The sequence below is a fragment of the Equus przewalskii genome, chromosome 2 (genome assembly GCF_037783145.1).
Source record: "Equus przewalskii isolate Varuska chromosome 2, EquPr2, whole genome shotgun sequence".
NCBI lineage: Eukaryota > Metazoa > Chordata > Mammalia > Perissodactyla > Equidae > Equus > Equus przewalskii.
The window spans coordinates 23,160,990-23,175,057 of record NC_091832.1 but is presented as its reverse complement, the minus strand read 5'-3'; the positions used below and the strand labels follow the sequence as shown (position 1 = coordinate 23,175,057).

Below are 14,068 nucleotides of genomic sequence, written 5' to 3'. Positions count from 1 at the left end.
AACACGTGGTGCTTGGCACACTGTAGGCACTCAGTAAATATTGTCCAGTGGATGGAAAGTGTATCACTTCCAACTGATTTTGAGCAGGGATCCCTGGAGATGTGAATTAACCAAGGAGGAAGACAGTGTAAGAGGAAAGAAGCTGGCTCCATCTTTTCTTTCAAAATGCTTTTCACCGTGAGAAACAGAATCTTCTTTAAAATCTAGATGAAAAAAGACCATCTATTGAGCATCGACTACTGTGAGGGCAGCTCAAAAGCCAAGGAAATGATTCTGAAGTCTCTGCTTGCTACAGAAAATGTTTTAGAACATGAAGGAAAGAGTGTATTTGTGTGGTCTCGGCAGGGCAATTCCCTAGTAAGGAGTTGTTTTGAAGAAAAGGTTTCAAGAGAACAGTGTGCTGCTTGGCACTTCTTTGGACAACTGTTCAAAGAAATTGGAGCTATCAAAATATTTCCCCAATCCCCTTCTAAATCCTAAGAAGGAAACAGCAGTATTGTTTGCTAAGTATTGTATTAATATTTATTGTGTGGTAAATTTCAGGACACTTATGCTCACTTTGCTAGAGGTGCTTTTGTACTTACATTTATGACCACCTGATACTCTTTCATATTTGTATAGATGCTTAGAGATGTTGCCCCTTTTCTATTGATCACCAACTATGATATATTTGATCTGGGGTCAGAAGGAGAACATCAAAGTTTAACATTATCCCTCAACCAAAGTATGAGCTATTCTGTAAAGGATTCACTTTAAGAAGTGGTTTCCAAGCATTCGCTGCGGAAAATGTGACGACTGTTCATGTCATAGTTATCTGTTTCTGTAAATACGATCAGAGAGGCTTAGAATGTTCGGAGCCAGAATGGAAGGCTACCCTATTGAATAGAATAGAAAACCAAAATCCAGAGAGAAGGTGCCCTGGCCACAGTCATGAAGCTCAGCTAGGACAAAGGAACGAGTCTCCAGATTTTTAAACCAAAGTCATCTCAGTGTGCCAGGACGTTTTTAGCACCATCCTGTTACCACCAATTAGACTGTTTGTTTCCTGAGGGCAAAGCCAGGGCCCTATGGAAGCATCGGCTTAGGGACTGAGTACTCAGTAGAGAGCTGACCGATAGAGCTCCTTCACCTTCATGAAACACAAATGCCACTTTGCTATGTGGTGCAAAGGCATGGGTCCAGCTGGCTCTCTCTGGCCTCCTCCTCTGAAGCCAGCATCCCTGAGATTCAAGCTGTGTTCTGTTATTCCCAGATGACAAGAAAAATCCGAGTGATGGCAGTGGTTGGGGCATGCCATTCCCCTATATCCCAGAATCATCCAGAAGAAGAAATGCCACACTGCCCTCCAGAGTGCCTGCTTCAGGTCTCATCAACAAGCTTGGCTCCTCTTCCTCATTTTAAACCACAGAGAGCTCCACCCCGTACTTGCCAGGACCATTCTGTCCCCTTCTTCTCAGCTGTTCATAACTAATGGCCAGCTCCGTAGGGGCTGCCAGCCTCGCTCCTGGAAATGAAGGCTTGCTGAGCAGCACTTCATGGTCTTCTGCCCTTACTGAAGGTTCCAGAAAGATTTCCTAAAACTACTCCTATGAGCCAAGGGTCAAGTAAATTTTTGGAGGACTTGAGGGGCAGCGCCCCAGGGGCATTCTGCTACCTGCATCTCTCAGCTTGTGGGGCAGGGAACTTTATCCTGGTCCTAAGTAGCTGTTGGCTGTGCTACCCACTTCATTCCTACCAGCTCTCTGCCCCAGGGGTCTGCCCTTCCCAGTTCTCCTTGCCTTGTTTTATCCAGATGGATTCCGAGATGAAGCTTCCATGGCATCTGGGACTCCCACAGTCCGTACCTTTGCCTTCTGAGGCCCTGCCTCCAGCCCTACCTTCTGAGGCTCCATGCCACCCACACATTCTGGCCTGGGCTTGGTCTCTAGAACTGTCTCCCCTTTGTTCCTACTTGTCCCAAGCTGCTCCCCGCTAACTTTCCCTGCCACCCTCCTGACCCCTGGTCCCCGTGGCATCTCTAACACTGCCAGGCACTATATTCTAACCACATCAGGCTGAAGGAATGAACAGATTTCATGCCATTTTACTTTTTTCAATAAGGGTGATTCGTTTACTGTGTATCTAAGAGAGATTTGATCTTTAAACCTCTGAAAGAATTTTTACATACACTCACAAGTCATCAAAAATGCTTTGTCAAACCAAAGAAAGTGATTTTTTTGTTGTTTGAGAAGTATAATCACCACGGTATAACCCAACTCACCAACTCATACACCAGACTCCCAGTCAGCACAGATGTTCTCTTACTGTCTCCCCAGTTATTCCCTCCCCAGTCCCTGAGGGGCCACCATTATCTAGTATGCAGCACTCAAGAGGCCCTGAGAAGCCCACTGAGGTGGGAGAGAGGCTCAGAGGGTCAGGCTCCTTGCCCTTCCCTGAGAGAAGCAGATAGAAAGAGATGGAGGAGGTAGGGTAGCGAGGGCTGGGAGAAGAAGAGGTAACAGCCTAGAGAAGCTGGAACCATTGATTTCTCAGCAGAGACCAACCCTGCTACACACAGCCCCCTTACACTTGCCACTCCCACTGGGACCCAGGATTTAGAGTATTATTTGCGCCGGAAAGTATGGTCATACCATCTAAGAGGAAGGAAGAAGGGCTTTCTTGTTATTTCCGTAGAACAGAGCACTCAACACCAACCCCTTCTCCAAAAGATCAACAATCCAAAGACAGCTTGATCCCCACCCTCCCCAAATCCAATCTGAGAAGAAGCAATTGGAGGGAACTTCTTACATCCCAGCAAGGCCATGGCTTCCCACCACACCCAGAGGCTGGTACAGATTCTACCATCTTATGGATTTGCCAGTCCCTTCCACCCTGGCTTGACTGTCTGGTGTCACTGGCAGTAACAAGGGTGAGGAGGAAATGTCTGGGTCTGAGCCTGGTGGACCAAGCCCCAGTGGCATCTACCTTGCTCTCAAGCATCACCACGGAGGACAAGATGGGTTGAAGAATGTCCTCAAATGTCAAGAGCAATCATTCTCAGTGCTACAGTTTAGGTTACTGCCAGAAATGAGGACCTAACCAGCAATATGGCGAGGAATAGAGGAAAGCAGAGTGAAGCTGTTGTTACAACCTGCAAGGTTCCCAAGGACGGGGCCCCTGATTAGTTAGGAAACGGGCCCCTGCCTTTCGGTGGAGACCCCAGGTGGCCTCCTCCCCGCTCACTTACACACGCAGCCTGGCTTCTTAGCCGACCACTGGTTATTCTTTTGGCACGTGATTGCCTTCTGCCCCACCAGCTCAAAGGCAGGCTGGCACTCAAACTTGAGTGTATCACCGTGGTGAAACCGGGAGCCTTCCCTCCGGCCATAGGCGGGAATGCCAGGGTCACCGCAGCTGCCCTGCTCGATCTCTGAAAGACAGGAAGACGAGAAAACAGAGACAAAGGTGACTTCATACCTCTCTTGGAGCTGGAGGTCCACGTTACACGCTCTGCTGCACCTCTGCCGCGAGGAAGTGCTTGGAGCGACCCGGGTAGGATCTTTAATGAGAAATCCTGCAATGTCCTGTTTCAACACGACACCCTAAGATAGATGGGCCTTCCAGCTAGCAAACGCCTGAGACTCCGTGTCCACGTACAGTGTTCTACGTGCTTGGGCATTTTCATTCAGGGAGGGTGGGTCTGCAAGCATCATGAGATGCTTGTCCCAGGAGCTGACAAGTCCCAGAGTTTGGAGACATCCTTACTGATCTTGACCCTGCATTTGGATTACCAATGTCACCTGATAGATCTTAAATGCAGTCCGTTCCTGAGCGGCAGAGGCAAGCACAAGAGGGCAGCTGATGCTTTGCTGTCCACCTTTCCCTAAACCAGAGATTAAGCGAGAATCACTATTTACTGCCTTCTGATATGGAAGTAGTTTCATGAAGATATTTTTTAAATTCAACTTGAGAGAGCAGCAGGTAAAATGAACCAAATGACTCATTAAGTATGCTTTTAAAGTTCAATTGATTCGGCAGTGGTGACTCAGACAAGGAGTGGGTTCCCCAAGACAGCTCTGGGGGCCTGGACTCAGGAGGCATGATGGGCTGGCTGCCTCGGGGGAGAGCCAATCAGGACCCAGATGCTCCAGGGAAGGAATGTGTCCTGGCCAAGTGCCTGGAGTTTCCTCCGGAGACACCCCCACCTCCATCAGCCCTGTGCTTGGTGCTGCGAGAGATGAAGGGCGGGGGAGAGAGGGGAGGGAGGAGAAGAGGGGGAGGAGGAGCTCTGTTCCCAGGGAGGAAGGCATCCTGCGGGAGAGACAGGGAGCAAAGAATGAAGGGACAGAGGGTGAGGTGAGGGCTGTATGGGTCCTATGATTTGGGAGCGAGGGGGCTGGAGGAATCAGGAAAGCTTTTTGGATACTTTCCCAGGATTGTCAGGTCAAAGGGACCCTGCCTTTTCTGTAGACATCATTACGGGCTGTCAGGAGCCACAGTCCCTGCAGTTGCTGTGCGTGACCTCAATAGGCATGATTCTGCAAAAGGCTTCTTACCACCTTGGTGGGCTTCTGAGGGCTCACTGAGGCTGCCTATGCTCCCCTCCCCCCATGTACTGCCTTATACGGACAGGCTCTTGATTCTCACATTCCTGTTACCCCGAAATCCAGGGCCTCCAGCTGTCTGCTGTGAGCGGGCAGAACAAGGCATTCTGTGGCTGAGATTGTGTACGTGTGTGTGTGTGTGTGACCTAAGTCGGACATTTAGGGTCCTCGAATGCAGGGGAAAGGAGGGGGTCTGTGTGACCAGGCGCCGGTCTGCTGCAAGGAGAGGTCAGCTCACCCGCCTTTCCGCTCACACGGCCCCTTGGCCTCACCCTCTACACACACACCTGCCGAAGCACAACTGGGCCCTCCTGTGAAGCTGGCTTTTGTCATGCCAGGGACGGGAGGGCACACACTGAGGCATTCCTGGGAAGGGGCCCCTTTGCGCCAGGTCCCCGAGCTCCAGGGCATCTGAAGGGAAGGAAGAAGGGGTCCCTGTGACAAGTCGTCCTGGAGAAGCAAATAGCAAGGCCCTCTTTCTCCCAGGTGTCCCCAAACATGCTCTCTCTGGCACACGAGACCCTGGCCAGGACTGCCACTGCAGACATTCTGAGTCCTGATGAAAGCTGCCCAGCCTTTGAAGACAGAGCTGGATTCTATCGCTGGGACAGGACCCAGATTTAAGGTTTCTTAGTGAGGCCCCAGCACGCCGTAGAAGATATAAATTTGGGGTATACCTGCCTGTGTCCCTGCCCACAGCAGCTGGTCTGAGGGTGTACTCTGCTCATCAGAACCAGTGTCCTCCTCATTGTGTAGGCACAGTCTTTCCCACAGGCCCACACTCACTCAATTTCTCCTGCCGTCAATGCAATCAGAAGCATATAATGAGCACCTACTGTGTGCCAGTGTCTGTGCTAGACGCTTGAGATCTGGTTATGGGCTCTTCTTTCAAGGACTGAACAATCCAGTCATGATGCAGACAAGGAAACAGGTATTCATGACACAGGGTGATTCGTGCTGTGGAAGCGCCCAGAAGGAGCACCTAACTCAACCTTGGAGTGGGGAGAGAAATAGGGTGCGGGGAGTGAGGTGCTAATCTTGGGCACAAAATTTTAGGGACCACCAAAAACGCAGCAATCAAGACAAACAATATCTTGGTGCAATGTTTTGTTTTTTTTTTTTGGAAAATCAAAATTAATGCATCTAAATCAAATCCAACATGAAGAAAAACACCAAAACTCAAAGATCAGATCCGACCTAGCACTTGTACGACTCACCTCATTTGCCTCACCCTAGTCTTGGCTATCGGAGCCTATTGTTATTTAAATTGTATATGTCTTTTACCATGGATATTTTCTACTAATCTTGATTTTTAAAAGTACTGCATTAAAATATTATTTACCTTAATTATTGAGTTTTTTGGCATCCCCCACATGCCTTAAATTTTATGCCCAGGGTGAGCGCCTCCCTTACCTCCCCCCAGACCCATCAGGAGAGGCTTCTTGGAGGGGGTGATGTCTAAGCTGAGTCTGAAGGCTGCGCAGGAGTTAGCAGGTGAAAGGATAAGTGGGATTCAGTGCAGCATTATTCATAATAGCCAAAAAAGGAAACAACCTAAGCATCCATCAATGGATGAATGGATAAAGAAAATGTGGTGTATATAAATACACAAACACACACACAGACACATTCTGGAACATTACTCAGCCATAAACAAGAAGGAAACTCTGCCATTTGTGACAACAAGGATGAATCTTGAGGGCATTATGCTAAGTGACATAAGTCAGACGAGAAAGACAAATACTGTAGGATCTCACTTATATGTGGAATCTCACAAAACCGAACTCATGGAAACAGAGAGAAGAGCAGTAGTTACCAGATGTGGGGGTGAGGAAACAGGTGAAGGTGGTCACTGGGTACAAACTTCCAGTTATAAGGTGAGGAAGTACTGGCGGTGCAATGTGCAGCATGGTGATGTAGTTCCCGACAATGTATTGTATATTTGAAAGTGGCTAAGACAGTAGCTCTTAAAAGTTCTCAACACACACGCACAAATTGTAACTATGTGAGGTGACGGCGTTAGCTAACTTTATCGTGGTAATCATTTCATAATACATACATATATCAAATCATCATGCTGTACACCTTATACGATGTTATATGTCAATTACATCTCAATAAAGCTGGAAAAAGAAAGAAAGGAGTAAGTGGGAGAGAAATGAGAAGCAGGGCCATTTAGCTGAGAAGAACCCATGCAAAGTCTCAGAGGAAAGACTGTAGGATCGTGCGTGTAGCCACTCTGAGCACTTTACAGATACTGTCTCATTTCATCCTTATAGTAACCCTGTGAACTAGGTACTATCATCTGTATTTTAAAGAGGAGGAAACTGAGGCACAGAGCGATCATGTAATCATCCAAGGTCACAGAGCTAGGAAGCAGTGGATCTGAGATCCAAACTCGCGTTGTACGGTTCTAGGGCTCTTAACCACTGTGCAACATTGTCTTCCCACAAATGCAAGTACTTTCGACAGTGATGAGAGATAAGGCTGGGAAATGCTTGCAGGGTCAACACACGAAAGGGCCTGTGCAATCTGCTAACAGGACTGGACTTCAGATGGCAGGCAATGGGAAGTCAATACAGGGTTTCATTCTATTTAGCATTTTACACTTTGTATTTTAAAAGATCACACTGACAGCTGTCTGGAGAATGGTCTGGGGGCAGTAGTTCTGGAGGCAGGGAAATCATTCTTTCATTCAACAAACATTTGAGTGTCTACTTAGTGTGAGCCACCCTGCTGGGCACTGGGGGTGCAACGGAGAACAAGTTTTGCTTCCATGGAGCTTCCAATCTAGTGGGAGGCTCACAATAGCCTGGGAGATGTTTTGATGGCATCCTGGACTGGCACCAGAGGCAGAGGGATGGAGAGAGGCAGAAGATTTGGGAGGTGTACAGCAGGAGGAAGCCATAGGCCATCCTGAGAGTGAGGATGTAGGGGTTAGAGGCGAGGCTGTGTTCTTCAGTGATGGAAGGGTTTGGCCTGGGCACCTGGGTGTGCTTTCACGGAGACAAGGATGCAGGAGGAGGAGCAGGTCTGGATGGTCCTCAGTAGGGTGTGCTGAGTTTTGAGGTGTCTGTGCACCTCCAAGTGGATGCATCTAGAAGAAAATGGCTACTTGGGGCTTAAGTTCAGGAGAAGTCTGGTCTAGAAATAAGAGAATTTGAGATTTAGCTCATAGATGGTAAAGAAGCCATAAGAAGGATGAGATCACTCAAGGAGAGTGAGAAGAGATGTCAGTCCCGGACAGGACAGTGAGGCACACTGAAGGGACCAGTGGAATGCTAGACTAAAATCCTGGGAGCGTGGGGTCACAGAAGCTTAGAGAAGAATGAGGTTCAAGGAGATCGACAGCATCAAAGGCTGCAGGGAAGTTTAGACAGGATTGAAAAGCAGGTTAGCAAAAGGAGGTCACTGTTGATACTGGCAGGAGCAGACTGAGAGTAAGGATGGGGCTAAACAGCCAATGGGAGAAGAGGAAGAGGATGCAGGGTGAGTTGTTGACTTTTACAGCAGGCATTTCTTGGCAATGAAGGAATAGAGAGAAGTTAGGTGGTAACTCATGAGGAGTAGGGCCTAGAGGGGAGCAGTTTAACAGTATTTTTTTCTTTTTCTTTTTTTTGAGGAAGATTAGCCCGGAGCTAACATCTGCTGCCAATCCTCCTCTTTTTGCTGAGGAAGACTGGCCCTGAGCTAACATCCGTGCCCATCTTCCTCCACTTTATTTGTGGGACGCCTACCACAGCATGGCTTGCCAAGCAGTGCCATGTCCACAGCCGGGATCCGAACCGGTGAACCCTGGGCCGCCGAAGCAGAATGTGCGCACTTAACCACTGCGCCACCAGGCCGGCTCCTTAACAGTATTTTTAAGATGGGAGAAACCTGACTATATTTAAATGCTAGGGAGGGAGAGAGACAGAGAGAGAGAGAGATTAAATGGTTAAGTGATGATATGGAGGAGAAATGGGGAATGACAGCGGGCTCTAGAGAAGGCAGGAGGCATGGGACCCAGATCACGATGTGGGGCTAGCCTTGGAGACCAGGAAGCTCTCCTTCCCTCGTGGAAGGATGGAAGAGGGGATTACAATGAGCTTTCAGGCAGGATGGCAGGAGGTTGAAGGAGATCCTATGGTGACACAGGCTCTATTTTCTAAGTGGAGGAGGAGGTCATGGTCATTGCTGAAGCTGAGGGACTAGCCATGGGGAAAAGGACTTGATGTGGACAAGAACGTCTGAAGCAATCACCTGGAGAAGAGGGAACCACGGCAAGATGGATGGCCATGTACCTCTGGGGCCCACAAAAGGCGGCGATGACTCATTTATAGGGGCACTGCTGAGCATGGCTGTGTGACACGTCTCAGAGCCCTCAGTAACTCGGTTCATGTAGAAATGGGGAAAGGAGCTGTAGGATTGATTGAGGGGTGGGGTTGGGTTTGGAGAAATGGAAGGACAATGGGGCAAGGAGTTGAGGATCTTGTCAAAAGAACGGCTCAAGTGTGATCCTAGGGGCTCAGGCTAAAGAAAGAAAGAAGTGAACAAGGCAGGAGGGGATGGTGGAATGGAGAGGTCAATGGAAGGATGATGAACAGGAGCAGAGGGAGTAGCGGGTAGGGAGCTGAGGGACCAGGGCCCCCAGAGCAGGATGGGTGAAGTCAAGATGTCAGAGGCGCTGGAGTCGAGGTCCAGCTGTAGCCAGGGTGGAGTGCACTGAACAGGAGTGAGAAGGTCAAGAAACTGAGAGGCAAGATCATGGCAAGACTTGGAGTAGAGAGGAAGAGACTGGTGACATTAATGAGGAGGGTGGAAAGTGGCAGAGGTGGAGACAGCACTGGGTCAAAGGAGGACAGGTTTACACAGGTGCAATAGCACTGGAGAGAGAACACGTGAGCCCACCTCTCCAGTGTGAAGTTCATGGGGTCTGGGGACAGGAGCTGCTGGCAGTGGAGAGGGCTACTCTAAATGGTGACCTCAAGGGGAAGCCAGGTTTAAAGGAGCATTTGGCAAAGAGGTCCAAGGCACTGGAGGGGTGCAGGTGTAGACCACAGAACCAGGATTGGGTGGAGGGGAGGGGAAGAACAGAGCAGGATGGTTTGAGGGTTCGGGAGCTCTTTCCAGGAAGGCAGAGAGAGCTGGTGGCTATCTTCTGTCCCTTGAACATCTCTTGTCCTGGTCTGGCCCTTCGCTCCAAGCCCAGAGCCAACCCCTGCTGGGAACACAGCGACCAGAGCCCCCTGCCTTCCTGCAGAGGGCTGCCCGTGCTCCACTGCCTGCCTGAAAGGCACCTGATCTGGACTCTCCTGGCGAGGGGCTGACCACGTCTGACGCCAGGGCCCAGAAGTGCCAATTGACAAACCCAATTTTGACTTGGAGAAAATCATGCATGTGGTTTCCTGTTATCTGGTTTCACATAATTCCATTTTATAAGTGTTTATCTCTCTCCTCGCCTACCAAAAGCAAGCTAGGGAATACGAGAGGAGCGCTTCAAAGACACCTCTGAATTCCATGACGACGGCTCTGCCGCTGGGCACTTTCGCTTCCCTCTTCTCGGCTGTTTAATTCCTATCGTCTGTGATCAACCTCACTGTCTTCTCCCCAGGTTTTTCAATTTCTAACACCAAATTGGAATCCTCCTTTATGACAATGTCTGTTCAGAAGGAGCTGCATCACGTCTCTATAAATTCACGAGTTGATGAGCTCCAAGAAGGGCAGCTCCACTCGGAGGAAGAAGGGGAGGCCGAGCTCGGGCTGTGAAGTGCTGTCTTTCCAAGGGTGGGGCTTCATTTCTTCCTTCCTTTATCCCCTGCTCCCTCGGCCTGGGCTGCAGTTTCCTGTCTTCTCCTTCACACGCTGACTCCGCACGCTAGCTTAAGATGTCACCTCCTCAAAGATGCTTTCCCTAATGATGCCTCTTAGAAATTCCCCTTTTTCTTTTCTTTCTAGGCATCTACTCTTGTCCTTCATAGCCCTGATGCCCCTTATAAGCATTCATGTATTCATTTGACTAGTTACTGTTCTAGACATTGCGGGTAGCCGTGGGAATATGGGCAAATGAGCAGGGATTACTCTGTTGGGCATCAGGGACAAGCTGATTCACCAACTCAGCCCCCTTGCTCCCCACTGGCTGCCGGGTTGGCCTCCTTGCTTCTTGTCTCCCCACCCGCTGGAATGTAAGCCCTATGAAGGCAAGCGTCGATTGCGTTGATACGCATTGCTGATCTCTGTGTACCCAGCAGTTGGCACGGTGCCTGGAACACAGAGCATACTCTGTTGAATGGGTGAGTTCAGCTAATCTTTATTGTATTGAAACTGCCAAATGCCATGCTCAGCACTAAAGATATTGAGCTGCCTGGCCCATGGCCCTGCCCTTGGAGAACTCATAGTCAGGTGGGTACAGAAATAATTACAGCACAGCTGATGAGGGCAAGGGGGGAGGTGCACACCTGACCACACAGCCTTTGGGAGAGCAGAGGAGGCAGCTCTGGTCTTGGGCCAGGAGAAGGGGAGAGGCTTCACAGGGCTTGCCCAAGCCAGACACAGGAAGCAGCTTGGATTCTGCCTTCCCCTCCGCACCTGCAGCCCTCACTAACCACTCGGATTGGCCCCTCCTCCTAAACATCCCAGCACCCTCTGCTCTCCATCCCTTCTCTCACCACCTTAGTGCAGCCCTTCGCAATTTCTCACCTTGCTGGGGGCATCAGACAAGAGTGGGTCCCCTGCCTCTTCCCTCTATTCTGTACTCTGCAAAGCAGTGCGAGATCACTCAGAAATGAAGATCTGATCATTACCGTGCCCTGCTCATTGATCTTCCATGGCATCCTAAAATCCACAGATTAAAACCCTAACTCCATGGCACAGCAGGACTTTGCCTACCCTCTCCCATGCCAGCCTCATCTTTGGCCATCTCTGATCTTGAGATTTATACAACAGAGCGACTTGTAGGGAGGCAAGATAGTGTGACGGTGACGAGCGAGGGCTCTGATGTCAGAGGGTCCTGGATCTAAAGCCTGGCTCTGACACAAAGTAGCAGACCTTGGGCATATGGCTTATTCTCTCTGAGCCCTAGTTTTCTCATCTGTAAAGCGGAAGAGGTAATAATAACATTCACCTTACAGGGTTGTTTTGAGGATTTAATGAGCTGATGTATATAAGACAGTTGTGAAAATGTCTGGCACATGGCACGTAACCTGTAACAGTAGGGGTTTCCTCATTGTCACTACTGTCCTGTTGTTGGCAGGGCCCAGCCAGCTCTCACATTGCTCTAACTTGGCACCTGCTGTCCTCTCTTCTTGAATTGAACACCCCTTGCTTGTCTGCCAGACAAACACTCATCTTTCAGTGTCAGCTCAAGTGTTTCCTGCACTGGGATCTTCCCTCGAATGGTCCAGGTGGGCTAGGAGCACTCTCTCTCTCTCAGCCCCCTTGGACAGTTTTCTGTTATAGCTGCAATGCTGTGGTTTTTGGCATGATTTCTCCCTGTTGAACGAAAAGTTTCTTGAGGACCGAGACAGTAGTTTTGAAATGTCTATCAAGGCACAGAGGAGGCATTCGATAAATGTTTGAGGAATGGTGAGGGGACGATGAAGGGAAGGATGGAAGGAAAGAAGCAGTAAAGGGGAAACAGAGGAAGAGAGCATAGTGTCTGGAGAATAGTTAGAAGTTCAATGTGGAGGAAGTGATGGTGAGATGAGGGCAGAGAGATGGTCTGAGGGAGACCATGAAGAGCCTGGTTCAATGACTGATGAGTCATTGATGTTTTATTTCGTAGGTTGTCAGCTCCTCCAATATAGCGGTCCCATCCCTTCTGCTCTTTGTATCTCCAGAACCAAGCATAGTGTCTTATGCATACTAAGTGCTACAGATCCATTGTTCAATCAGCACAAACTCCCGTCGAGTGACCAGGACATCTTTGGAACATTAAGATGAGCTCTGGGCATGCCCGGATCTCATGGATTTCCTTAGAACCACATCCCACTCCACTTTTCTACTTCTGATGATGATAAGGGCACAAGCAGGCAAGAGACACAGTCCATCTGAATGTGTGTCTCTGGGTATTTGTGCATCTCTCTCTGCACACGATTTTCACAAATAGGATGGAGGTGTGGGAGGACAAAGTGGGTGATATTCTTCCCTCCCCACTCCTTCCTCCACCACACTGTCATGGGTGCGTCACAGGCTGAAGGAGGTTGGGAAACAGGAGTAATTATGGACGTGTAGAACATTTAGGTTGCCTCTAAGCTGCTTTAGCCCCAAACTGGAGCTTGTCATTTGCAAAAGTCCATGTATTTAGAGTATATTTCATTGACAAATTACCTCCTGCTGAATTTTAATGGTGCAGCATCCTCCTCTCTTTACCGCCTCTGCCCCTAGGGGCCAAGACAGGCTTGAGCATAGCAAGGTCTCCCTGGGTTTTCCTGAGAGGAGGCAGCAGCTGCCTGTATCTAGGTAAACTCCAGCTCCCAGAGCCTGAGAAAGCTTTAAGGGCATCACAGAAACTCAGTGAGTGTCTTAGGAATACGCCTGGTGTTATTCCTGGCCGAAGCTGGAAAGTGTGGGCCTCTCAGCTCATGGGGATGAAACAAGAAGCAGCAGAGGTGTCCTGAAATAGCAGACTTGAGGCTGAAAATGACCACATGCGTGACCTTCTGATAGGAGGACAGGCGCTGTCTGAAAAGGAGTGGAGTCCATGACACTGGTCTGCTGCCCTCGGCTTCCTCTCCAGGCCAGCTCCAACGCCATTTCCTTCAGGAGGCTCACCTGTGCCCAGCGCCAGAGTTACATCCTGGGGAAGGGGATGGAGGCACTGCCTGCAGAGGGCTAGTCTTGGCTATCTTCTCCCTACTTGCTCTCAAACTTTATTTCTGTGCAGGTTTTAGCTTTAACCCTAGGGGCATGTCAGCTTTCTCAGCCAACTAGTTCTCTCTCTCAGAGATGTCTGACCAATTCCTTTTCACCCTTCAAGCAAGTCTCAGACACCAGCTCCTCCAGGAAGCCTTCCCTGAAGCTCTCCAGCAAGGTTAGCTGCCCCTCCTTGATATTTCCCATCTTCTCGCCCTTCCTTGACTCTAGTGAAGACAGACTTTGACTTAGGTGGAGGCACAGACTGTCCCGCTGTCCTTGTAGCCCCAATGTCCTGAACAGTGTCTGCAACACATAATAGGGGCTTAGACAACCTTGAATGCCCAGGTGTCCTCATTTCCAACACGGTCCCCTGGACTGCTGAGCATCCTTTCTGCACAATCTCTACCACCCTGCTCCTCTGTATCTCCAGGGTCAGGGGCCCAGCTCGTTCCTTCCCCGGGGCCAGCCTCCCAGATTGAGCATTAGGCTGCCAGATTCCAGGCTCCAGGCAGGAAGCAAGGAGACTCCCAGACTGATGCTAAAACTTGTTAGTAAGTTGTATGTAATTTTATAATATTTCTGGTGAGTGCTAATTGCCTGTTCCTTAAATATTTCTTGTTCTACTGGGAAGCAAAGCAAATCAATTGCAA

General features: G+C 49.4%; 1 protein-coding gene across 4 annotated transcripts in view; it reads right to left on the bottom strand.

The window, feature by feature from the left end:
- Window positions 1–14,068, bottom strand: part of CSMD2 (CUB and Sushi multiple domains 2) — a 592,849-nt gene that overhangs the window by 246,998 nt on the left and 331,783 nt on the right. For 3 of the 4 annotated variants that reach the window (XM_070594988.1, XM_070594992.1, XM_070595012.1), the window contains exon 13: window positions 3,227–3,409. The exons of the other annotated variant lie outside the window; for it this stretch is intronic. In XM_070594988.1, the coding sequence (XP_070451089.1) occupies window positions 3,227–3,409 (183 nt within the window). The remainder of the gene's footprint in view (window positions 1–3,226; window positions 3,410–14,068) is intronic. 4 annotated transcript variants of the gene reach the window in all.